The sequence below is a fragment of the Pantherophis guttatus genome, chromosome 7 (assembly GCF_059756535.1).
Source record: "Pantherophis guttatus breed Tessera chromosome 7, ASM5975653v1, whole genome shotgun sequence".
Classification (NCBI taxonomy): Eukaryota; Metazoa; Chordata; class Lepidosauria; order Squamata; family Colubridae; genus Pantherophis; species Pantherophis guttatus.
The window spans coordinates 20,770,542-20,796,735 of record NC_142069.1 but is presented as its reverse complement, the minus strand read 5'-3'; the positions used below and the strand labels follow the sequence as shown (position 1 = coordinate 20,796,735).

At 40.9% G+C, this 26,194-nt stretch overlaps 1 protein-coding gene across 3 annotated transcripts in view; it reads left to right on the top strand.

Annotated features, from left to right (window-relative positions):
- PTN (pleiotrophin) overlaps positions 1–26,194 on the top strand; it is a 114,608-nt gene that overhangs the window by 70,832 nt on the left and 17,582 nt on the right. For 2 of the 3 annotated variants that reach the window (XM_060694508.2, XM_087873742.1), the window contains 3 exons: positions 1,805–1,914; positions 11,095–11,268; positions 19,922–20,083. In XM_060694508.2, coding sequence (XP_060550491.1) covers positions 1,806–1,914; positions 11,095–11,268; positions 19,922–20,083 — 445 coding nt within the window. In that variant the 5' untranslated portion in view covers position 1,805. Of the gene's footprint in view, positions 1–1,804; positions 1,915–11,094; positions 11,269–19,921; positions 20,084–22,749; positions 22,776–26,194 lie in introns of those variants that run through there. The other variant, XM_060694509.2, reaches the window with a different exon arrangement.

Genomic DNA, 26,194 nt, shown 5'->3' with positions numbered 1-26,194 from the left:
GTTTGCTGTCACTTGACTCTTAGGTTATTCTTATTTTGTAAGCTATTCAATTTTATTGACATCTGCTTTCATTTTCATGTTAATGTTTTTGCTCAGGTCTCCGAAGAGCCCACTTAGCTTGCCAATTCGAATTTGTGACTGCCACAGAGAAAACAAAATTCCTCCCTTCCTCTGGTGATTTTTAACACTTGCAAACCTCTTCATAATGTTTGGATGCCACAATGAATATTTTATTTATATTATTTATTTGTATCCCACCTGTATCATTTTACAAATAACACAACATATCCAACACACCTTTCTCTTCCTCTTTTCCTCACAACAACAACCCTGTGAGGTAGGTTCCTCCCTTCCTCTGGTGATTTTTAACGCTTGCAAACCTCTTCATAATGTTTGGATGCCACAATGAATATTTTATTTATATTATTTATTTGTATCCCACCTGCATCATTTTACAAATAACACAACATACCCAACACACCTTTCTCCTCCTCTTTTCCTCACAACAACAACAACCCTGTGAGGTAGGTTGTGCTGAGAAAGAGTGACTGGCCCAAAGTCACCCAGCCATTTTGTGAATTACTGTAACTAATTATTGTACTGGAAAAATCAGCATATGTGATGCAAATATAAAAGCATGCATTTATACAAATTTTACTGAATATTCAGTCTTTTCTCATGCTTTGCTGCCCTTACTCCAAGGTTGTCTCAGCCTTCCATCCTTCTGAGGTAGGTAAAATTAGGACCCAAAATAGTTGGCGGCAATATGCTGACTCTGTAAACCGCTTAGAGAGGGCTGTAAAGCACTGTAAAGCGGTATATAAGTGCTATTGCTATTGCTATTACTCTTCTCATCCTTATGAGATGATCATTATGCTACATGTACTTGACATTAAACTCCACTGAACCCTATGGGATTATATCCTTCCATACGTATATACCAGGGGTGGCTTGTACTTACCTTTACTACCGGTTCACATTGTGCCTATGTGTGCGTGTGCTCTTCTGCGCATGCGCAGATCAACTTTGATGATGTCGGGGCAGTAGGTGAAGCCTCCTGCCGGTTTTACTACCGGTTCTTGCGAACCAGTCCGAACCAGGGGCAACCCACCACTGATATATACAATAACATTGCATTGTATCCCTGATGTTTGAGATAACAGTGTGATTCCTCTGAGGGCCTCAGTTGCCATATTTGGCAAGATGATGTCATAGACACCCCTAACAACAACTGTGTAGTTTCTGATAGCAAAATCTATCAGATTGAAAACAAGGGCAGTGAAGACCAAGCCAGAATAAACAGTGCAGAAAATTAATAGAGAAAATAAGAGAAGAATCTAGTATTAAATACTCTTAAATTCGGTATTTAGGTTTGGGAGCAAGGGGCTGATAAGCAGAGTGAGTGTGCCAATTTAGCACTCACATTGATGTGAAAATATATTCTGTGGAATGTTTATTATGTTACGCACCCAGCAGAAACTAAAGTGATAGCACAACATTGTTAACAAATAACGTTACAGGTGTAGACGAGTTCCATGCCATAAATTATGGTTGAGTAGTAAGTTATCTGTTGAATATCATGATTGCTAATGAAGACAACCTTTGCCTTTCCATATGGCTGGGGTGTTCTTGTCTTAATGAGCTCATTCTCTAATCTGTTACTAATGTGCATTAGACTCCTTTGATCCATTCTCGGTACATTCTGGATGCCAAAGATTGTTCTTTTTATCACTTCAGAGCTGTCCTTACCTATTTACTGACATCTGATGTTAACTTTATTTTTTTTTTCCTCATTAATTTCCAGAATGCAGAAACAGCAAGAACAGTGTCAGATATTTGCAGTTCTCGTCTTCACATTTATTTTCCTGCTGGCAGCTGTGAGCACTACCGAGGCTGGCAAAAAAGAAAAAATAGGTAAGTGCAAATAATTATAGACACTTAGAGAGGTGGTGGTATGTTGTAATTTCTGCTTTCATCTCTGGTTTACGGATGGTTGGTATAAAGTGGTCTGTTTCAGCTAAGTGAAAAAAATACTGCACAATGTTGAGTGGGGCTTCAAAGCAGGGAGCCAGATCCTTAGTTTTTATGGAAAGCATCCTCTTGAAGCAAACCCACAAATTGGGTCCTTATGACACTTCACATCTATCCATTAAATTGTGGAATCTACTTTCAAAGGATGAGAATGAACTGGCTCAACTTCCATGCTTTCTCAGTCAGGCCATGAGGCTACCATCCAGTGGTGGGTTTCAAAAGGCTACCGGTTCTCCAGAACTGGTCAGAACCTCTGAAACCTACCTCTGCTACCATCCCGTGAAACAAAGCATGGGAGCTGAATGCAGCTGCTGTGCCCCCCGTAGCCTTTAGTGAACCAATCTAATCAGAGACTGCAAAATCCAAAAGATTTAATTCAAGAATCAGTACCAAATCTCACTAGATTCAGGGGGTTCTTACAGAATATAGAATAACAAAGTTGGAAGGGATCTTGGAGGTGTTCTAATACAACCCTCTGCTCAAGCAGGAGATCCTATACAATTCCAGACAAATGGCTGCCGAATTTCTTCTTAAAAGCCTCCAGTGATGGATCATCCACAACTTCTGGAGGCAAGCTGTTCCACTGGTTAATTGTTCTCACTGTGAGGAAATTTCTCCTTAGTTCTAGGTTGGATCTCGCCTTTTTTAGATTTTTAGATTTTATTGAACTTCTATACCATCCTTCTCCCAAAGGACTCAGTGCGGTGTACAGCCATATTAAAACACATATACACCACAAAATTTAAGAACAATTTAAAAACAAATATATAAAATTTGGCCCACAAAATTAAAAACTAACAAACACCCAATTTAAAAATTCCTATTAGGCCAGCCTGGCTTGTTGGAATAAAAGAGTCTTCAGGGCGCGGCGAAAGGTACGCAGGTCGGGGATCATACGAACCTCTAGGGGCAGCTCATTCCAGAGGGCTGGTGCCCCCACAGAGAAGGCTCTCCCCCTGGGTGTCACCAGTCGACATTGTTTGGCCGACGGCATCCTGAGGAGCCCCTCTCTTTGGGAGCGTATTGGCCAGTGGGAGGCTATCGGCGGCAGAAGGTGATCTAGTATATACCCAGGTCCTAAGCCATGGAGCACTTTAAAGGTGATAACCAACACCTTGAATCGCCGGGAGCCAGTGCAGCTCACGCAGGAGAGGTGTTACATGGATGTGCCATGTCACCCCCATAATCACCCGCGCAGCCACATTCTGGACCAGTTGGAGCCTCCAAGTGCTCTTCAAGGGGAGCCCCATGTAGAGAGCATTACAGTAGTCCAGACAGGACATGATGAGGGCATGAGTGACTATGCGCAGGGCATCCCGGTTCAGAAAGGGACGCAACTGTCGTATCAGGCGAACCTGATAAAAAGCTCCCCTGATAGATTTCCATCTGTTACTTCTTGTCCTGTCCTCAGGTACTTTGGAGAATAGGTTTACTCCCTCTGTGCCAGTCTCTCAAATATTGTAATCTTGCCCATAACAATGCTGAATCTCAATAGATGGCATCCTTGTACATTCTTTGAGCCTCTGTTTTAATTTGGGAGTTTTTGTGGGTGACAAAGTGCCCGTAGAAGTCACACTGCTAACTCCAGTATAATTAATGGGGTGTGTAACCTCATACTATTCCTGCATTTGTAGGAGGAGTGGACACATTCAGTTTTTTGACATTGTGACTCACACGGATAGTTACATGATAGCTATTTTAACTGCAACAATAGTAATACTGATAATTTAGAGAAAAAGACAAAGTAAAATAAATTTTCATGCAGAGTTTATATATAACCAGAATAAGTAGGTGACTTTCAATGCTATTAGCCATTCAGTTCATTGTTGCTCATAAGAAAAGCCCAATTAGGTCTAAAGAGGGAAAGTAATACAATTAGAGTCCATATCAAGAACTCAGAAACATTAAAACAATTCATATGGAAGATATGTGCCAAACAGATTACAGTTTTTATCTAGTATCAATACATGTCTACTGTGGGTTGCCCACTATGAGGTTGTCTACTCTTATTACAGGACACTTAAAATTGGCCTTTTAATCAAAATGTCTCCCAAAAGATAGAATAGCTTCTATCTTTTGATTTAGTGCAGACAGCAAAGATGCTTCTAAGAATAGTTAAATGTTATATATAGAAAACGCCTTAAGATGAAAAGACATATAATTTTCTCATCTGTGATATTAGTTGCTGACACTCTGGAATCCCTTTTAAAATATTCCTTTAATAAACTAAGGCAGCTTCAGTGGAACAAAAGGATGTGCTGTAACTAGATGCAACTAGATCAGTAAAGGAAACCAGGATATGTATTTTTTTTTTAAATAGTTTTTATTAAGCATTTTTCACCTTTAAAAACAGAAAAAACAGAGAAAAACAATAAAAAACAAGACAAAGATAACAATGTATCATATTTCTACAGCCTTCCCAAGTCGGCATATGTATTTTGCTTTTGTAATTCGTCCTTCTACTTTACCTTTCTATCCTTTATAACAACTATAACAGCTATTTTAACCATATTGGTTACGTATAATTTACATTATACTTACACAGTCTGTAGTTTAACTTTGACAATAATTAATAACTTTAATTATTATTTAATCAATATTTATTTCAAACTCCTATTTCTTATTTAGGTTTCTGTTTTCTAGCCACTTATACATTCTATTCCATACTTTGTAATAGTCCGAATCTTCTCTTTCCTTTATTTCCATAGTCATTTTCTCCATTTCTGCACATTCAAGTATCTTTCTGATTACTATTTCCTCTGATGGTGTATTAACTTGTTTCCAATCTTGTGCGAGGGCAATCCTAGCCACCGTTAATATGTATAGTATTATGTATTGCAAGTTCTTTTCCATTCTCAGGTCTAATATTCCTAATAAGAACAGCTCTGGTTTAAATTCTATCCTTTGTTGCATAATTTCTTCCAGCCATCTCTTAATTTTACACCAGTATTTTTTTGCATTGGGGCACATCCACCACATATGGTAGTACGTTCCTAATTTATGGCCGCATTTCCAACATTTGGGAGATAAATTTGGAAACATTTTGGCCAATCTCGCTGGGGGCAAATGCCATCTATAAATGATATGTAATGTTTAAATCACATTTTACTTAAACACCATCCACATATTTTTTTTTAAAGTTGATTACCCCATTCCACCCTTACACTATCTTACCTTTAAATAATGCTGCAGAATTTAAACTTATTGAAAATTGGCAGCAGCACAGTGGATCTACTGCATGGCTGTCTGAAGGCACTGACTGTATTAATTCATTCAGGTATGATCAATCTGTAGTCCCCAGATGCTGTTCAAGTTGCTGGATATTGAAAATCAGCAATAAATGAAGAACGATAGGTTCCTCACTTGTAATCAAAAAGGACATTTTAATCACCATCTACAGTAACTGTAGATCATAGAATATGTGGGTTGGGAGAGACACTGAAGATCATCAGATCCAATCCCCTTCCGAGTGCAGGGATCCACTACTACAGCCTCTTTAACAAATGATAACGGGGGGTTATTATACCAATGTTTCCCAACCTTGACAATTTTGAAATGTCTGGATTTCAACTTCCAGAAATTCCCAGCTTTCCCTACCAGCAAAACAAACTACTCTATCACATGAGAGAGGTTGTTGCAAGCAGCTTTTTTTATCTGAAGATTTTTCCTTATGACCAACCAAAACTACTTTCTTGTAATTGAAACCCATTGTATCTCATTGCTGGAATAACTCCAAACAATTCTGCTTCATCTCTTACAAGACAGGCTTTCAGATATTTAGAGACAGCTATCATTTTCTCCCCACACTTTGTCTTCCCAGAATAAATATACCCAACACTTCCCACAAGTTAAATGGCATTGTGCCACAGACAACAAGATGATGTACTATTAAAAAAAGAAAGAAAGAAAACTTTCAGGTATTTTTTATTGTTATTTATTACTACAAATTCTATGCTGCTCCATTTCCTGGGACCCTGACTGGCTTACAATATTAATACCAGAAAATAAATTTAAATTTAAATTTAAATTTAAATTTAAATTTAAATTTAAATTTAAATTTAAATTTAAATTTAAATTTAAATTTAAATTTAAATTTAAATTTAAATAAATAAATAAATAAATAAATAAATAAATAAATAAATAACACACACACATACATACATACATACATACAGTTATAACTAATCAGTTCAATCCCCCTTCATTTGGGATGACATTTTATTCATCCCCAAATTAAGAATCATATTTTTACAGATTTCAGAAAGTAAAAAAGTAACAATTTCCTCCGCTCAGTCATGTCCGATTCTTTGGGGTGATGCTCCTCACCATTTCCTAGCTGAGGGAACCAATGTTGCCTTAAGATGTTTTTGTGCTGATGTGGTCAGTTTGATTGTAAGTCGAGGCACACAGAACATTATTACTTTCCTTCCAAAGTAGTACATATTTATCTTCTTGCATTTGCTTCCTTTTGAATTTCAGGAGCTGGGACATGGGACAAGTAATGGGAGCTCTCCCCGCTGTGCAGTGCTCAGGTCTCAAACTGCTGACCTTTCGGTCAACAGCGTAGCATCTTAACCGAATGGGGTGGCCTAAATACTGGGGACAAACCATTCCAAAAAGAGGGAGACCATACTGCAAAGGCTGGAGTTGAAGACCTCTGATAATGATATTTCCCCCCTGGGGAGAAGAGACCCTCAGCAAGTCCTTTCTTCCATATTTTACTCAGCAGGCAGAGACAACTTGAAATAGTCACGAAAATATCCAGATCTTGGGTAACACACAACCTTAAAAGTAACTTCTAGTAACTTCAATTGTATCTGGAAGCTAACTGACAGACCATGTAATCCCTGTAGTATTAGTGTTTCATGGATAAACCCAAGGGTGTCAAACTGAAGGCCTAGGGGCTGGATCTGACCCATGGGGTGTTTAGATCTGGCCCACGGGGTCGCCCTGGAAACAATGAAGTACCGGCCTACAAGCAACCTTCCTGAGCTCCATCTTCGCTGGCAGAGGGTTGCAGGAGGTCGTCACAGCTGAAAACGGAGCTCAGGAGCCTCTTTTTGCTGGCAGAACTATAGGCACCCCTGACACGAGTGATGTCAAGCTGGCCATGACCCTCCCAGCCCCAAGGTCAAATATAACCCTGATGCGGCCCTCAATGAAATCAAATTTGACACCCCTGGATAAGCCTAAACGTATCCATAACTAACCAGTTTGCTGAACATTGCAAAAGGTGAAGCTTCTGGATTATCTTCAAGTACATGAAGATAACTGCACCTCAGTGGAATCGGATTTCAATTCACATATGCATACACTCAAATAGGTACCCCTGCGCTTTAACCATTGTTCTTCACTAGCTTTTTCCTTTAGATTCAGAAAAGATATTCAAAAGTGTGATAGATCCCCAGTATGGAATTCTAAGGGTTTGATTTACTTAGACTTGTAAACCCTAAATCCATTGGTTAAAATGAATGGTGCAAGTGCAACTCCTACCTTTCTATCCTTCCTGACACTTGGATAGAGTGATGGAATCACCCTTTGGGTCATCCTAGAAGTTCATTGAGGAAACAGGTTTTTAGTTTTTGATTCCGGGTTTGTGCTTAAGATTTGATGGTTTTATAGTTTGTGGTTTTACTATTGACATGAACCAGTGGTGAAATTCAATTTCTTTTTACTACCGATTTTGTGGGGGTGGCTTGGTGGGCATGGTGTGGCTTGGTGGGCATGGCAGGGGAAGGATATTGCAAAATCTCCATTCCCACCCCACTCCAGGGGAAAGATACTGCAAAATCCCCGTTCCCTCCCCACTCTTGGGGAAAGGATATTGCAAAATCTCTATTCCCACCCCACTCTGGGACCAGCCAGAGGTGGTATTTGCCGGTTCTCCGAACTATTCAAAATTTCCGCTACCAGTTCTCCAGAACCTGTCAGAACCTGCTGGATTTCATCCCTGGCGTGAACCTCTCAAAGTTGTGTTTTAAGATGGACAATCATACAAATCTTTTAAATAAACACATTTTGTCATTCTCCTCTAGTAGCCATCATATGATCTTGGCTAGGCAATGAAATCTAATTGATTGGATTCTATCTCTGTGTCTGATCTGACTGCATGGCTGCTTGCCTATCCATCAATTCACTTTTTTCCCTTCTTAAGTGCTGCATGGCAGACTGATGAAAGTATCTGCATTTACTTGTTATAGGATGCATTGGAAAGTATATAAAGCAGGGGTGAAATCCAGCAGGTTCTGACAGGTTCTGGAGAACCAGTAGCGGAAACTTGGAGTAGTTCAGAGAACCGCTAGCGGACATTTTGAGTAGTTTGGAGAACCGTCAAACACCACCTCTGGCTGGTGGGGTGAGAATGGAGATTTTGTAGTATCCTTCTCCTGCCATGCCCACCAAGCCACGCCCACCAAGCCACACCACACCACACCCACAACCCACACTCACAGAACCGGTATTAAAAACTTTGAATTTCACCACTGATATAAAGGTCTTATATAAGGGTCTAGTGAAAGACTATTTCTATTTTCCACTGGCTCCACAGGCATGTAGCTCCCAAAATAACCAAATGCAGCTCCTGGTTTGAGAAGGTCACCCATCTTCCTAGGAATAGCCAAGAACCAGGCGTCAGTATTTTCTAAGAAGAGCCAAAACCAGGTGCCAGTATAGCAGAGAGTCTGGATACAACGGCATTTATTTTCTGCTTGCTTTGTTCACAGCTCTATTACAGATATTACCAGTTTTGTTGAGCAAGCTCATCCATGCTATTTTTCCCCCCATGGGACATATTCAACAGACATAACATTGTCAAGTGCTTTGTGCTTTGTTTTAGGACATAGAGAAGCCATTAATTTTTTCCTTTTTATTTTTTTTTTTGTGATAAAGAATCTAGGGACTTGCCAAAGTGACAAGATGCTGATGGTGTGTTTCACTCTAAGTGGCAATGGAGGAATTAAGTGCAGTAGAATTTGACAGCTTGGACTCATTGGTTTATGATGAGGAAGACATGTACAGCACTGCACCTGGAATAAGTGTCTGACTCAGTAAAGTTCCTAGAAAGGTCAAAACTTGACATGACGGGAGGACCGGTTCAGTATAAAAGAGCCTCAGAGTTTTATAATAAGTTAATTGAAGCCATTTTAAGAGCCCCCCTGTGACATTAATAAATAATTTGACAGCAGCTACATTATGTCCCTATAGATCAGATGTGTCTCAGGCATATGAAAGATATACCGTAGTAATTATCGTAACATTTAACATTATATAAAGCAATTATATAAATTGTTTGCAAACCTGGCCAATTAAAGTTACAGATTGAGTGAAATAATTGTTTACCCGTTTTATGTTTCTCTTGGAGGTTCTCACATTCTCTTTATAGAAGCACATATTTTTAATATTTAGAAAAGTTATAAAAAGGGCAATCCAAGACTGATGTATGGTGTTCTAACATCCTGTTTTATAGTTTCATAAAAGATAAAGATAGAACTCAGAGCTTCCTTGTTTTGCATTTTTTGGAACGATGGGGTTAAATAGTCACAATGAAGGACTTACAGTAATAGCAATAGCAATAGCAATATAATAATATAATATAATATATAATATAATATAATAGCAATAAAATAGGACTAGGGGAGACATGATAGCAGTATTCCAATATCTCAGGGGCTGCCACAAAGAAGAGGGAGTCAAGCTATTCTCCAAAGCACCTGAGGGTAGGACAAGAAGCAATGGGTGGAAACTAATCAAACAGAGAAGCAACTGAGAACTAAAGAGAAATTTCCTGAAAGCTAGAACAATTAATCAGTGGAACGACTTGCCTCCAGAAGTTGTGAATGCTCCAACACTGGAAGTTTTAAAGAAGATGTTGGATAACCATTTGTCTGAAGTGGTATAGAGTATCCTGCCTAAGCAGGGGATTGGACTAGAAGATCTCCAAGGTCCCTTCCAACTCTGTTACTCTATTCTATTCTATTCTATTCTATTCTATTCTATTCTATTCTATTCTATTCTATTCTATTCTATTCTATTCGCACTTAGACTTATATACTGCTTCACAGTGCTTTACAGCCCTCTCTAAGCAGTTTACAGAGTCAGGCTTTTGCCCCCAACACTTTAGGTCCTCATTTTACCCACCTCGGAAGGATGGAAGGCTGAGTCAACCTTGAGGTGGAATTTGAACTGCCAAATTGCAGGCAAACAGCAATCAGCAGAAGTAGCTTGCAGTACTGCACTCTAACCACCATCGCGGCTCGTAAGCTTTGCATATGTTTAAGAAAAGTGATTCACAATGTACTGCACAGAACCTCAAACTCCTGGAAATTGTCCATTTTCAGTTAGAACAGCTGTAAAAATGTGTCAGCCTTTTGAAGTACTAAATACAGGAAACCAAAATCACGAACAGCAACACTATCTTTATTGTAAGGCTACAGGACCAGAATCTTGCAAGTCTGAATGCACTGATCCTCTCCAATGCCCTTACTTATTATTTATTTATTTTGTCGCATTTCTATGCTGCCCAACTCCCAAGGGACTCTGGGCGGCTTTCCAAAGAACTGGGGACAATCCTTTCTGAGGTACTTTCTCCATCCGCATTCTTTCTGGAGGCTGAGATATCTCTTGTCAGACTATTGTCTAGGCTGCAGTTCTTTCTTCAGTGTCCCAAAGTTATTCTCAGATCCCATTACAGAAAGAACTCTTGATTTTCATACCTGGGCACCAGGGTTGGGTTCTACTTACCTTTACTACTGGTTTGCAGAGGGGCCGCGTGTGCTCGCCCGCTTTGCTCACATGCGCGTGCTTTTCTGCGCATGCACAGAAGCGTTTTGGTGACGTTGGGGTCGATGGGCAGAGCCTCCCGCTAGTTTTACTACCGGTTCTATAGAACCGGTGTGAACTGGGGGCAACCCACCACTGCTGGGCACCAAAATTTATTTGTTTGTTGGTTTGGGTTTTGGGCTGGTGTACGGTTTAATAAAATTAAACATTAAAATCAATAAGATTTAAAAAATTAAATTTATACAACAACATTGTCTCCTGCTTTTTCCTTATGACTCTTTTCAGAGAAGAAGGTGAAAAAATCTGATTGCGGAGAATGGCAGTGGAGTGTCTGTGTTCCTACAAGCGGAGATTGTGGCCTTGGGACCCGTGAGGGCACTCGGAGTGGAATTGATTGTAAGCAGACAATGAAGACCCAAAGATGTAAGATTCCCTGCAACTGGAAGAAGCAATTTGGAGGTAATACCCAAGGGATTTTGATTAATCATTATTAGAGACTAACCTATTATCATTTTTAAAAAACTTGCAATTTGGGGAAAAAAAGTTTCCCCTTTTAATAAGCAAATTTTTTTTAAAAAAATATTTAATATAAGCATTAAAACCCAACCAACCACCTATTTATTTAGATTATTTAAACCTGTCTTTTTCAATGTTGAAATATATTAGAACAGAATCTTCCAGAATTTCAGCCAACAGCCTGGAAAGACAGAAAGGCAGGAAGACAGGAAAACAGGAAGAAAGAAAGAGAAAGAGAGAGAAAGAGAGAAAAGCAGGAAGACAGAGAAACAGAAAGAGAGGAAGACAGAGAAACAGAAAGAGAGGAAGACAGAGAAACAGAAAGAGAGGAAGACAGGAGGAGAGAAAGAGAAAAAGAGAGAAAGAGAGAAAGACAAGAACACAGAGAGGCAAGAAAGAAAGAAAAGCAAGCAAGCAAGAAAAGCCGGGAAGAAAGAAATCAACAACCAAGCAAAAACAAAAGAAAGACTGAAAAACAGAAAGAAAGGCAGTCAGAAAGAAAGACATTTCCAGCAGGCAGATAGGTAGATAATTCGGTCTCACATTCATATTAAAAAACTTCTTATTCTGTTTAATGACTTTGTTAGTAGTTAATGACTTGATCCAAACATTTAGCATATGGTATATTTAATCAGGCAGGGAAATCTATTTGGCAAACTTTCATTCCTCTCTTCAAGTTACCAAGAAAGATGAATGAAAAGAAAGGAAAGGAAAGCTTATTTGGAGTATTTTATGGTGTGTTATAAAGGTAGTCTCTGACTTATGACCACAAATGAGCCCAAAATTTCTCTTGCTAAGCAAGACATTGTTAAGTGAATTTTGCCTTATTTTATGACCTTTCTTGCCACAGTTGTTAAGTGAACCACTGCAGTTGTTAAGTTATTAGCATGGTTGTTAGATAAATCTTTGCTTGTCAGAAGGTGATCACATGACACCCCCCCCCCCCCCGGGACATTGCAACCATCATAAATACATGTCAGTTCTCAAGCATCCAAATTTTGATCACATGACCATTGGGATGCTGCAACAGTCATAAGTGTGAAAAATGGTTATAACTCACTTTTTTCAGTGCCATAACTTTGGTCACTAAACAAATGTAAGTCAAGAACTACCTATAAAGGCATAGACACAAACTCACTTCTGAACCTCTAGCACTTGGTTATTACCCAAAATAGCTAATAACATGTTTATTAAGGCTGATATTAGAAAAATATCAGTTTTTGCAGTTTTCAATACAAGAAAGAAAAATTTGATCCAGAATTTATTGGCACCAGCTGAATAATATTGCTCAGCTCAATTCCTTGTCTCCTCCTCTTGCAGCCATCTGGGCTTAAAGAATTGCTGCTTTGTCTCTTCCAGCCCTAGAATTTTTATTTTTGTTCTTCATACCTTTCCATGTGGAAACATTCCTCAGCATATCTGGCAAGAGGAGGAAGTGTATTTTGTTCCTCAGGATGTATACTTGCTTTAATTATGCCACATGCCCGTCTCTGTAAGTTATGGGGCAGTTTGTATGAACGTCCTCCATACTCTGTTTCCCCCAAAATACAGTCTACCCTGAAAGTAAGTCCTAGCTTGATTTTTACATGTGCGCCCAATATAAGCCCTACCTCCAAAATAAGCCCTAATTAAGATGCCACCCATTCCAGAGTGCACGGGTAAAAATTAAGCTAGGGTGGGGATGGGGGATGGACCTGCCCCATTACTTACCTTTGGACAGTTGTAACCAGGCCTCGCACACCCCGACACCTGCCTTGCCGGTCCATTTCTTCTGCAGCCAGCAAGGCTGACTAAGGCTTTCCTGAAGGCACCTGCAGCTGATAACAAAGCTCCGGATCAATCTGGACCTCTGTTATTGGCTGCAGAGGCCTTCAGGAAAGCCGTGCCGGCCACAGAAGAAGAAGTCCCTGAAGGCCTCTGACAGTGAAAAGGAGGTCGGGGGTGACGCACGCAAGTGAGGTTAGTCAGTGGATGACTTCCCCTGAAAATAAGACCTGGTACTTTTTTTGGTGGCAAAGAAAAAAAAAAAAGGAAAAGAAAAAGAAAAAAAAGACAGGGTCTTATTTTCAGGGAAACACGGTAGTCTTGGTCCAAAGATCATGATATGACCTGTATTTTGTGCTGAAAATGGCTGAAAATGTGGGAATTGGAACTGTGATGCTACCCCATGTGCTTTTTGCCACAGACCCTTGGTTTACAGTGAAATAAATTGATAAAGGTAAACGGTAAAGGTTTCCCCTGTCCAGTTGTGTCTGACTCTAAAGGGTGGTGCTCATCTCCTCTTCTTAGCCCAGGGAGCCAGCATTGTCCAAAGACACTTCCATGGTCATGTGGCCAGTATACACTGAGGTGCACGGAACATTGTTAACTTCCTATCCAAGTGGGAACCTATTTATCTACCTATTTATCTACCTATTTATCTACTCGCATTTGCATGCTTTCAAATTGCTAGGTGGGCAGGAGCTGGGGCAGGTAACGGGTGTTACATGGCATTTGGGTCTTGAACCCGGGCTGTCAGCTTTGTTATAGTTTGTTGCAGGAAGCAAATCCAGAAAGCACGCACAGGTAACTGATTCAGCAGGATTCATTAATTTCTCTTTATATACATAATAACACATGAGACATATATACAATACCAAGAGTGGTTCTTCCAACGTGGTAGAGAGGACAAGCATACACAAGCAGAGAAGAGAAGAGTTTCCAGTTTCAGTTCAGCAGACAGACTAGTTTAGCCACGCCCAGGCTCCAAACTGTTTCAGTTTCCAAACAGCGCTCATTGGCTGACCCAGTTGCCATGTCTATTCATTGGCTGACCTTGTTGCCTATTCCAGTCTATGAATGTACTCTGGCAAGCTTTCCAGCTGACAAGTTCGGCATCTTTAACCCCTGATCCATTGTGCCCCCTAAAATAAATTAATACAAAGTATTATTCTAAATGAAGAGTAGAAACAAGCGTGCTTGTAGTTGAAGTTATACACCAGATGAAATATCTCCCTAAAGAAGACCTCCAGAGAAGGTACCAAAGTAATGTCCCAAGTCAAGGAGTTCCACTGTTTAATATGGCCACTGCATTTTTTTCACTTCGGAGCTCCAATCCCTGCCTTTTCTAAATGACTAAATAACTCTTAAGAGTTGATAGAGGTGAGAAAACATGATTAAAATCTTGGTCTGGGGAAATTCTGAATCCTGAATAGAATAGAGCTGGAAGGGACCTTGGAGGTCTTCTAATCCAGCCCCCTGCTCAAGCAGGAGAACCTATACCATCACAGACAAGTGATTGCCCAATCTATTCTTATAAACCTCCAGTGTTCGAGCGCCCACAATTTCTGGAGGCAAGCTGTTCCACTGGTTAATTGTCCTTTCAGTTAGGAAGTTTCTTCTTAATTCCAGGTTGTTTTTCTCTTTGATTAGTTTCCAACCATTATTTCTTGTCCTGCCCTCTGGACAATTATCTGAAATTATTTCAGATTAGGGAAAATTTTTCACTGTACTTGTTAGAGTGGCTTAAGTTACAGCTACCTATCATAAGGGATCCTGAGGAAGATGGTCTCTTGTTCTGTAATGAATGGATAAATTATGTCATCAGTGCATTGTTAACTCATAGGGGCTTTGTCTGAAGTGGTGTAGGGCAGGGGTCTCCAACCTTGGCAACTTTAAGACTTGTGGACTTCAACTTCCAGAATTCCTCAGCCAGCTGGCTGAGGAATTCTGGGAGTTGAAGTCCACAAGTCTTAAAGTTGCCAAGGTTGGAGACCCCTGGTGTAGGGTTTCCTGCCTAAGCAGGGGGTGGACTAGAAGACCTCCAAGGTCCCTTCCAACTCTGTTATTCTATTTCTCCGGACCACATAAATAGAATTTATCCAGGATGATTCATTTTCAGACTGGCCTTTCACATATTCCAGTGGTGCATTCATTTCCTCCATACGTGGATTCATCCACCTTGCTACTGGTCAACCTCTTCTTCATTCTTATCCAGGCTTACATTTTTTCCCCTTACAATCTGAATAACAGCTGATCATCCATACATGAAAGATAAATTTACCCAGCTCCTCAGCATTCTATGGACTGCACAGGGATCAGGCTGAATTCGAACCCAAGGGATTTTTCACATGTCTTGTATTGCAATGACAACAGAAGAACCTTTTGGCAACAGAGGGTTTGTAGAGCACCCTAACATCAAAAGTCTCAATGAAATTCAAAGGTAGGAAGATCATAGTGTCAAAGTGATAATAGATTCCATGTATTTTTAATACACGGAGGACAACTTGCACACTGATTTGCAGCCAAAGTCTTATTCTTATTATTCTATCAACTGCAATGGGGAACCTTAGCTATGGTTCTGTTGTAGAATATGTCCTTTCCACCTTCTTGTTCACCATTCTTGGGGCTTTCCCTTTTGATCTTTCCTCCCATTCATCTACCCTTAGCACAAACATGCCATAACAGCATTTTCTTCGGCCTCATTCTCAAGGCACACTGCACATTTTCAACTCAAGAATGAGTCAGATTGAAGTTGTCTTCAGATATATCAATGTTAAAGTAGGAATTTCCCCATTATTTGAACACCATCCAAGGTCAGCCTCAAGGCATGCAACATATGTTAGATTTTTTTTTTATCCATGACCTTGCAGGGAAGACAAATGACTAGTGAAAGAATGGCAGGATAAAGTTAGGAAATGGAAACAGCAGGTTTCTAGATAATAAAGGTCTCTATTGATGCAGGAATGAGTGAATACCACTTCAATTCAGATATGGGGAGCTGTTGAGCTCTCTTGCTTACCCTGCTAATTGCAGAATTTCATGGTAGCCTAATCTATAGGGAAGACTTCAACTTCCTCAGATCTTTCATCACCAATCTCAAGGTAATAGTGATGGGACAGAGAAACTTTGCCACCACAATAATACTAGAGAGCTCCAATTACAGCACAATAAAAAGTTCTACTCTACTCTATAGAAATGTTCAAGATGGGTGGTGGGTTTTTAGCTTCCCACCTTGTTTTCTTGACCCTACTCCCTTCAATTCTTTGTATTTAAAGTTCTGTCATAGTGAATCCACTTCATCATCTAATGAAAGGATATGTTCCACAAAAGTTACCTAATCTTTAGAAGGCGCCACCAATGTCCAAAACTTTGTGGAGAAGAAGGAGTTGAATAATACATGTGGCAGGGGCATTTGGTTGGGTGGGATGGGGTTAATTCTATGAGGACGAATTAAACTTTAGAATTCCCCTTTTAATTTGGTTTCCTGGAAGATTTCTTGACTGGTATCAGACTTTATCAGTGTTCTGACCCAGGCTTCCTGAGCCAGTAAAAAGCACACAATTAGTCCCCAAAACCCTCTTTTTATTTCAATAGCTGTGAATTCTGTTCATTCACAGCCCATAATGAGTCACAAATAGTTTGTAAAGAGTCTGATAGAAGTCTGCCACAGTCCTTTGGGATAAGGCCGATAAGCTTTATCTCCTTTGACATGCTGCCAAAGACCTAATTGGCAATTAGCTTTGCAAGGCCACACAGAGCACAGAGTCCAAATGGAGCTTCAGAATTTAAACCGACCAGAACGAACAAAGTTGCTTCCTACAAAGGCTTATGTGCCTTTGCTCCTCCTTTATGTCTTATGGGAGGGGCCAATCATCTCCTAGCCCTACTCCCAAATCGTCCCTTTTGTCTTAACTGTTCTTGCCTTCTGGCAGCTCTGCGCATGTGCGCACTGGGAACAGGCTCCCCCTGTTCTTCTGCCTTGCTGATGTCAGACTCTGGCAGTTCTGGAGTCAGCACATAACTCCCAGATGGCCCTGGCGCTATCTTTGCCTCCAATGCAGAGCCCTCATCCGAGCCTTCCCCAGACTCCAGGACTGGCCCATGTTCCTCCCCAACCTTCTCAATGTCTGACTCTGCTGCCAGCTCCACGGGCCACTAGCGGACCACAACAATCAGTTGAAGTGAATAAATGTAAGATGAACTCTTTCCAAACTCTTTAGCAGAGTGATAAAAGTTAATAGATGTATACCTGGATTTGATCCTTTCTACAATCTTCATCAACAGTGTATCTGTGGTGGTGATGGGGATTGTCAAAAATCTCAAGATGGTGGCCAGAACTTTGCAGCTGAAAACTTTCTCCATAAATACACAAAGAAGAGCGGGGCTTTCATCCCATGGTTGTGGCTGTTATCTTTTTTTGACAACCCAACCCTACCACTGATCTTTATTTTATTTAGTTGTGTGTTTAAATCACTCTCTCCCAGTGGTGCGTTTCAAACATTTTTACTACCGGTTCTGTGGGTGTGGCTTGGTGGGCATGGCAGGGGAAGGATACTGTAAAATCTCCATTCCCACCCCACTGCAGGGGAAGGATACTATAAAATCTCCATTCCCATCCCACTCCAGGGGAAGGACACTATAAAATCTCCATTTCCACCCCATTCCAAGGGAAGGTTACTGCAAAATCTCCATTTCCTCCCAATCAGCTGGGACTCAGGAAGCAGAGAATAGATGGGGGCAGGGCCAGTCAGAATTTTTGCTACCGGTTCTCCGAACTACTCAAAATTTCTGCTACCGGTTCTCCAGAACTGGTCAGAACCTGCTGAAACCCACCTGTGCTCTCTTCCTCCCTCCCTCCCTCCCTCTCTCTCTCATAGTTTATTATTCACTTCTTTTGCTTGGATTCTTCTAGTTCTCACTATTTCTTTTCCCTTTGGCTTTGTTTTCCTTTATCCTGCCTTTTTGCTCTTTACAATTGAAAACAAAGATGAGCTTTTCAATTTTACTTTGTTACTGTATCATCATTTTTGTTTTTACTACTATTTATTTTATACATATTGGACTATTTTATCTGGATTCTATAATGGGTCTAAGGTCCATTTTGACAGAATACAGAATAACAGAATTGGAAAGGATCTTGGAGGTCTTCTAGTCCACCTCTTTGCTTAAGCAGAATATTCTATACTATTTGGGATAAGTGGCTGTCCAAATTCTTCCGAAAAACCTCCAGTGATGGAGCACCCATAGCTTCTGGAGGCAAGCTGTTCCACTGATTAATTGTTCTCACTGTCAGGAAATTTCTCCTTAGTTCTAAGTTGCTTCTCTCCCTGATAATCTTCCATCTGTAATTTCATGTCATGTGTTTTGGACAATTGGTTGACCCCCTCCTCTCTGTGGCAAACCCTCAAATATTGGAAGACTGCTGTTATGTCAACCCTAATCCATCTCTTTGTTAGATAGAATTACTCAGTTCCCATAACCATTCATCATATGCTTTAGCCTCCAGTCCCCTTTATTGTCCTTCTCTGCTCTGAGCAACTTTTTTGTATTGTGGTGACCAAAAACTGGATTCAGACTTAGACTTAGACGACTTAGAATAACTTTGTTGTCACTTTAAACGTACACTAATTGGCATACATTAAAATACATTAAAATGAAATTTTGTTGCATACAACTCTCAAAGGGTCACCACCTCCAATATACACTACCTAAACATGACAAAAAAGAGGGCCACGATGGCTCAGTGGCTAAGATACTGAGCTTGTCGATCATAAGGTTGGCAGTTCAGTGGTTCGAATCCCTAGTGTCAAGTAACGGGGTAAGCTCCCATTACTTGTCCCAGCTTCTGCTAAACCTAGTAGTTCGAAAGCACATAAAAATGCAGGTAGAAAAATAGGGACCACCTTTGTTGGGAAGGTAACAGCGTTTCGTGCGCTTTTGGCATTTAGTCATGCTGGCCACATGACCACGGAGACATCTTCAGACAGCGCTGGCTCTTCAGCTTTGAAACAGAGATGAGCACCGCCCCCTAGATTCGGGAACGACTAGCACATATGTGCGAGGGGAACCTTTACCTTTACCTTTAAACATGACAAAAACAAACAAACAAACAAACAAACATATACCCACATACCCACATATATTATATGACACAGTGAAACAACACAGCCTAGTTCGGATGTAAACATGTACATGGCAAGAAAAATAAATCTTGCGAGTTTACCAGAAGGATGGCATAGGGAACAAAGCTGTTACAGAATCTGGTAGTCCACTTCAAAGTACCAGTGCAATATAAAGTGGTACTACCACTTTGTAATAAAGTTAGATAGGAGAATTTTGAGGTAATTCTAGGATGATTAGCGGAATACAATAAGATTAACAGAACTTCACGGCAAAGGTATTTGTACATCATTCTCACATTATTTTCTCCTCCCCTCCTTTCAAAAGGCATTTGCTCTATAGTAAATTTTTCTTGCGATTCTGTTACCAGGCATTCAGAGAGCTGTGATTGTGACATCAGTATGCAATTCGCATCCTGGGATTGTGAGCACTCCATTTCCATCTTGTTTATACCTCTGTTTCTAATGAGCTGGAGCCAATACCTTTCGGGAGTGTGTTTGAAATCCTGCTTAATTCATTTGTACAAATTCAATTTTCGAGCCCATGATGCAGTGACAGTGGAAGTGGTTTTATGGCCCCTGCCATGAAAATCTGCCTTATTGCCTGCATTATTCTGAATAAAAGCTGGATGAAATATCTTTGTTATTATACAGAGCCTTGCTTTTATCAGCTGCTGATAATAAAAAAAAGTAACACGGCCATTTATTTTTCACAGCGGAATGTAAATATCAGTTCCAGGCATGGGGAGAGTGTGATCTAAACACCGCTCTGAAGACTCGAACTGGAAATCTAAAACGAGCTTTGCACAATGCAGAATGCCAGAAGACGGTCACCATTTCAAAACCTTGTGGGAAGCTTATCAAACCCAAACCTCAAGGTAATATCTTTTTTTTTAAAAAAAGAAACAATTGGATTAAAGGCTTTCCCATCAATGCTCCTAAATATAATCCTTTAAAATTTGTGTTTGCCAAGGAAATAGAGTTCCGGTATCCAAGATTTCTATTCAAAGGATAAAATTATGGAGGAAAACCCTCACAGAAACTGTTGACAAAGCAGACAGTTCTGGTCTAAATGGATCCGTGGTTTCATCCAGGTATCATGCTTTCATGGAGAAGTATTTGGATGGTCCAATAAATAAAGGAATTTAGAACGTGTCAATCTGTGTGTGTGTGTGAGAGAGAGAGAGAGAGTGAGATATATATCTATCTATATATCTCTATCTATCTATCTATCTATCTATCTATCTATCTATCTATCTATCTATATCTATATCTATCTATCTATCTATCTATCTATCTATCTATCTATCTATCTATCTATCTATCTATCATCTATCTATCTATCTATCTATCTATCTCACTCTCTCTCTCTCTCACACACACACAGATGTGTGTGTGTGTGTGTGTGTGTGTGTATGTGTGTATGTATGTATTTTTCTTCAACCGGGTATTTTCCTACGTAAACCAAGTTTGCAGCCATAGCTCAGTGAAATCACATCCACTATCCTAGGCTTCTTCAGACAGCAAGCAAGCATTTTGCTGCCTATTGGGAGACTAATATAGATCTATTTCGGACTGATCATCAGTTAGCCACACCCTTACCATATATTCCCTCTCTGTAGAGGCTAAGTATTTGCTTCCCGGTTGAAGAAAAATACAGTTTCTGTGCATATTCTTTTATGTGCATATTCTTCCCAGCCAGGTTTTACCTACGTAAACTTAGTTGTTCTACAGCCCTAGGTTCTGTGAAATCTCATTCACAAGTTTCTGGGCCTTTTTTCTGCTGACAAACTGCAACTCTGTGTTGCTCTCTGGGAGACTCAGATAGCTATTTCTGCCTCTTAAGGCGTCTTCAATGTATCTTTTTTCCTTTTTCGTAGGCTTTTATGTATATAAAATGTGCATATGAGAAGTGGGTGTGAAATGAGATTTCACAGAACCTAGGGCTGTAGAACAACTAAGTTTACGTAGGTAAAACCTGGCTAGAAAGAATATGCACATAAAAGCCTACGAAAAAGGAAAAAAGATACATTGTACCTTTACAGGGAGGATATCTGAGAAGTGGGTGTGGCTCACCGAAGATGCCTTAAAAGGCCCAGAAACTTTATAGGTCTTTGGTTATTCGGGTCTTCTCCCATGTAAAATTGGAACTGTCTTGGCGACGTTTCGACGAAGTCTCATTCATCATCTTCAGGCTGGTGTTCTCGGCTTTGTGCTTCCAGGAGCAATGTGAGATCGCAGCTGTCTCTTCCTTTTAACTGCTAGTGGGGGTGTGAGCTGATTGGGTGGGAACTTGGCTGTGTTCTGATTGGGTGGAGGTGTGTTCTGATTGGTTAGGGGCTTGGCTGTGCTCTGATTGGATGGGGGGTGGTTGTGCTCTGATTGGCTGGGGGTGTGTTCTGACCAAGGACCAGAAGCCAGACCGCAGCTGCATCATTAGCCACTTTAAACCCCTCCAATCCATACATGAAGCAGATTGACACCCACCATAAAGAGCTCGCACGGCCACAAACACGAAGCCAAACAACAACAATGCAGCTCACCAGCTCAAATCCCCCTGCAACTCAGACTAAGCTGAGCACAACCAAGCCCCCACCCAAACAGAACACACCATATCGTCACCGCTACCGGCTCGGCTGAACCGGACCGAACCGGGAGGAACCCACCACTGCTCTGGAGGCCGGCCTTCCTGAACTTCCAGTAGATCTGCTTTTTGCCCTCCCTAAGCCTCTGCATGCACCCTGCACTTACCTGCATCCAAAACGGGGCATGGGCGGGGCGGGGCGGGTGGGGCCAGCCAGGAGTGGGATTTGGGGGTTCTCCAAACTACATAGAATCTTAGCGAGAGGTTCTCCCGAACCCCTGCAAACCCCCAGCAGGCTACCCCTGTGGCTAGTGTGACTGGGAATTGTAATACAGCAACAGGTAGAGAACTTCAGGTTCCCTATCCCCATACACTTTGTGTTTGGCAATAAGAGGAAAAATAGCAGTAGCAATAGCACTTAGACTTATATACCACCTCACGGTGCTTTTACAGCCCTCTCTAAGAGGTTTACAGAGTCAGCCTCTTGCCCCCAGCAATCTGGGTCCTCATTTTACCCACCTCAGAAGGATGGAAGGCTGAGTCAACCTTCAGCCTGGTGAGATTTGAACTGCCAAATTACAGGCAGATGAAAATGATGGTCCATCAAGAGTGCCAATTTCCGTTGGAAGGAATAAGCTGTCTTTTAATTCTTAGTACCGAGAGAGTTTTCTGTTTTAACATAGGTGTACCTCTGCCGACAGAAGAAAAACAGGCCTTTCTCCCTTAATTAATTGAGAAGTGTAATGAGCTCTGCTGCTGCAACAGCAGGTGGTGTGTACAGTGTGAATAGTGGGAGTGGAGGTGGAGAGATGTGCTACTGTGTCTAAGACAAGGTATTGTGCGTCCTTCACGAAAGGTGCGCGGCTTGGTTGCTTATTTGCTGGCTCACTATTGCTGCTGTTACCTAACATGCTATACAGAGCTTAGTCAAATACCAGAGGCTTCATTTGGTTTACTCAGCTGGTTACTGAGATGAAGATTAGATGGAAACTGGAGATGGCAAGAGCTTTCCTCCTTGGTAACTGCTCAATTTTTCAACCTTCAGGGAAGACATTCTATACGCAATGGTGCAGATAAGTAATAATTTGAACTTTAGATTTAATGTTGCTACATCTCATTCCTCTTTAGATGCCAAATGTCTTGTGTTTTACATTTTTTTCCCCAAAATTGGTGAGCTGGTCCTGCTGCATTCTCCCTTATTCTTTTCATTTTGTTAAAGAAAGCCTGGATCTCGCTCTGCAGAACTCCCCTCGTGGCCATGGTCCATAAGATTTTTTTTCTCCTGCTAAGATTCCCTTAAGTTGCAAATGTCTCTAGAAGGAAGAAATTGCCATTGTCCCATCTAAACTGAGAATAAAGTACATGTTAAGCCCTTCAGCTGCAAATATCAGCTTGCCTCTGAAAAGTTCTAGACAAACTTTTTTTTTTTTTGATGTTTTGGAAACTGCTCGTGTCTGAGTGGGAAGGAGAAAAGAGAGGCCTTGTACTCAGTTTAGCCGTGTATGGGCCTAAAGTTTTTTCTAGTCTGGATAGATTTTTTGTTGTTGTTTTGACTATAATTGCTTCTTAATAGTGCTCCCACACTCTTTATGTTTCCCACAATTCCAAACTATTGGCCTGTGTCTTGGATTCTATCAAGATATACCTTAGTTAGCAAACACCATCTAGAACATAAGTCTAGAAAGATCCTTTGGATTTAGAGCACTTTGCAGGACGGGCTGCCTGGTTTTAAAGTCTCCAAAGTGTATTTCTATTAAGACATTTCAAATATTCCACTTGGTCAGTGGTGGGATGCTGCCGGTTTAACAACTGGTTCAGTGATTGCGTGCGCGTGCCTAACACGTGCTACGCACGCATGTACAGTTTTACAAATACTAACCTTCTGTGTTACCACTTGGGAGTAACAGCTGAGGCGCGGCAATCCACTCTACCGCGCCAATCAGCTGAGAAGATAAAGGTAAGTAAAGTGCAGGGGCAGGTGGGCAGGCCAACCTGATCGTTGAAGCGAACTGGTTCGCTCCCAGATGATTGTTGGAGCTACTGGTTCGCCCGAACTGGTCTGAACCAATAGAATTCCACCTTTCCACTTGGTTGGGGTAATGCATGTTTGGAGGAGAAGGACATCAAGTCCTATTCCTGTTTCCTTTTTTGTGATTCTTGACACTCGGGGAAGGTGCTCACACCTTTATATATTGTTAAGGAATGTGTCCCTGAGAATGGATAATGATCACTAACAGGTGATCTCTTCTAAGGACAACCATTTGAATTTTCAGTTACTTATTCAATACCTCCTTTCTGGAGCAGAGTGGAGAAAGGTGAAATCTACCGGTTCCTTCCCATGAACTGTATATCTTTAATTCATTCATGGGGAGAATATTTGAGTTGGTATAGAATCTCTCATAAGATATACATCCTAATTTATTTGTTCTTCTTTGTTTCACTTTTATATCACTTCCTCTGACCAAGAAAATGAGTGTGAATATAAGTCACATTTAATATTACATATAGCTCCCCCCCGTGAACTCAATAGATACTTTAATACCTATAGTGTACTTTAAATTTTACATTGAAATTATGTTAACGTGAACGAAAATAAAGAATATTTAAGAGACTTTGTACATTTTATGGATGTCAAGACAAGATTGAATTTCTCAGGTGATTTTCCAACCAGGCAGTGAGAAGGCTTTCTCTTGGTTAGTTTTGACATAATTGTTGTGTCATGTACCTCTAGATGAAGTTCTGATAGCGCATCTTTTGTGATTGATACTCCCAGTTTCTTTCCTTGGCTGCAGTTTCATAAAAGTGACAAGTGGTACGTTCCACCTGACTTTCTGGTCTTAAAAATTAATTTGCTTGCTTTTCTGTTTTTCCTGTAGAATATTATTAGACAATTGTATAAGGCAGGCATCTCTGCTAACTTCCTGGATCAAATTCGACCACTAGGTGTCCCTCTTGACAGTTACTTTCCCCCATACCCTTGGGTATTAAGGATGTCAATGTATTATTGAGGTCTGTCACCAGGGGTTGCTGTTTGCTATCAAGTCTTTCTATAAGTCTAACAGCAAAACTCCAAATGTAAAACAGTCCACATTTACACAGGGACGTACTTCAAGCATTTCTCTTGTAGACATTTGCTCCAAAATTTGACATGTAAACCGTCACAGTGCAATATATCGATCGTATGCCGAGTCAGCTAATAGGCATTCACTTTCATCCATGACGACAGTGGCCACATTCTAAAATGAAGAAGGTTTCTGTTCCTTTTGTGAGCCTCAGCTTATTTAATGTCCTTAAAGGGAGGAAGGTTTATGTAGATGGGTGTGTTTGTGTAGATGTCTGGGAAAGTGAGTCTGGGAAAGGAGAGATAAAATTTTTCTGGAGTAGTTCAACAGGTGCAATAGCAATAGCAATAGTACTTAGACTTATATAGTGCTTCACACTGCTTTACAGCCTTCTCTGAGCAGTTTGCAAAGTCAGCATATTGTCCCCAACAATCTGGGTCCTCATTTTATTCCTCTTGGAAGGATGGAAGGCTGAGTCAACCTGGAGCCAGTGAGAATTGAACTGCCGAACTGCAGCCAGCTGTCAGCAGGAGTAGCCTGCAGTACTGCATTCTAACCACTGCACCACCACAGCTCATTAATACAATTAGTTCTTCTGAAATATAAGCTCTTGCTGGATCAGGCTAAAGGCTCAAATAGTCCAGGATTTTGTTTACAACCAGATACCAATAGAAAGTCCATGAAAAGAATGTAAATGCAGTAACTCCCTGCTCCATATATGAATCAATAAGCATTCTGTCTCTCTCTCTCTCCCCTTTCCAATTTCATTAAAGGAAACAGTAGAAATGTAGATGGCAGTGGTGGCGAACCTTTGGCATGTGTGCCAGAGGTGGCATGCAGAGCCCTCTCTGTGGGCACATGAGCCGTCGCCACAACTTAGCTCTGGCGCACATGTGCGCATGCCTCCCGCCGGCCAGCTGGTCTTTGGGTCTCTGCCACACATGCGCGGGGCTGCACATGTATGTGCATGGGGGCGCATGATGGGGGGCCATGCATGCATGCATGGGGGGCTGCGCGCACATTGCATTTTGGGGGTGCATGCGCTTTGGGCACTCAGTCCAGAAAAGGTTAGCCATCACTGATACATGGTCTTGTTGATGCTATCTATTCCATCATAGTCATTATCTTTGTTATTTTGGGAAGAAGGAGAATTGTGTCAGGACAATTTGGGGTTACCCAATTCACTGCACAAGAAGAGAACCCGGCCAAAGGTTGCCTCCCCACCATGTGAAAAATTGCAAAGTGGCATGACAAGGCTTTCTTGTTCCATCCTTCTTCTCTTTCCATGTTGAATAGCCAATATCATGACTTTCCATGAGCCAGTATCACGGCTTTCCATGATA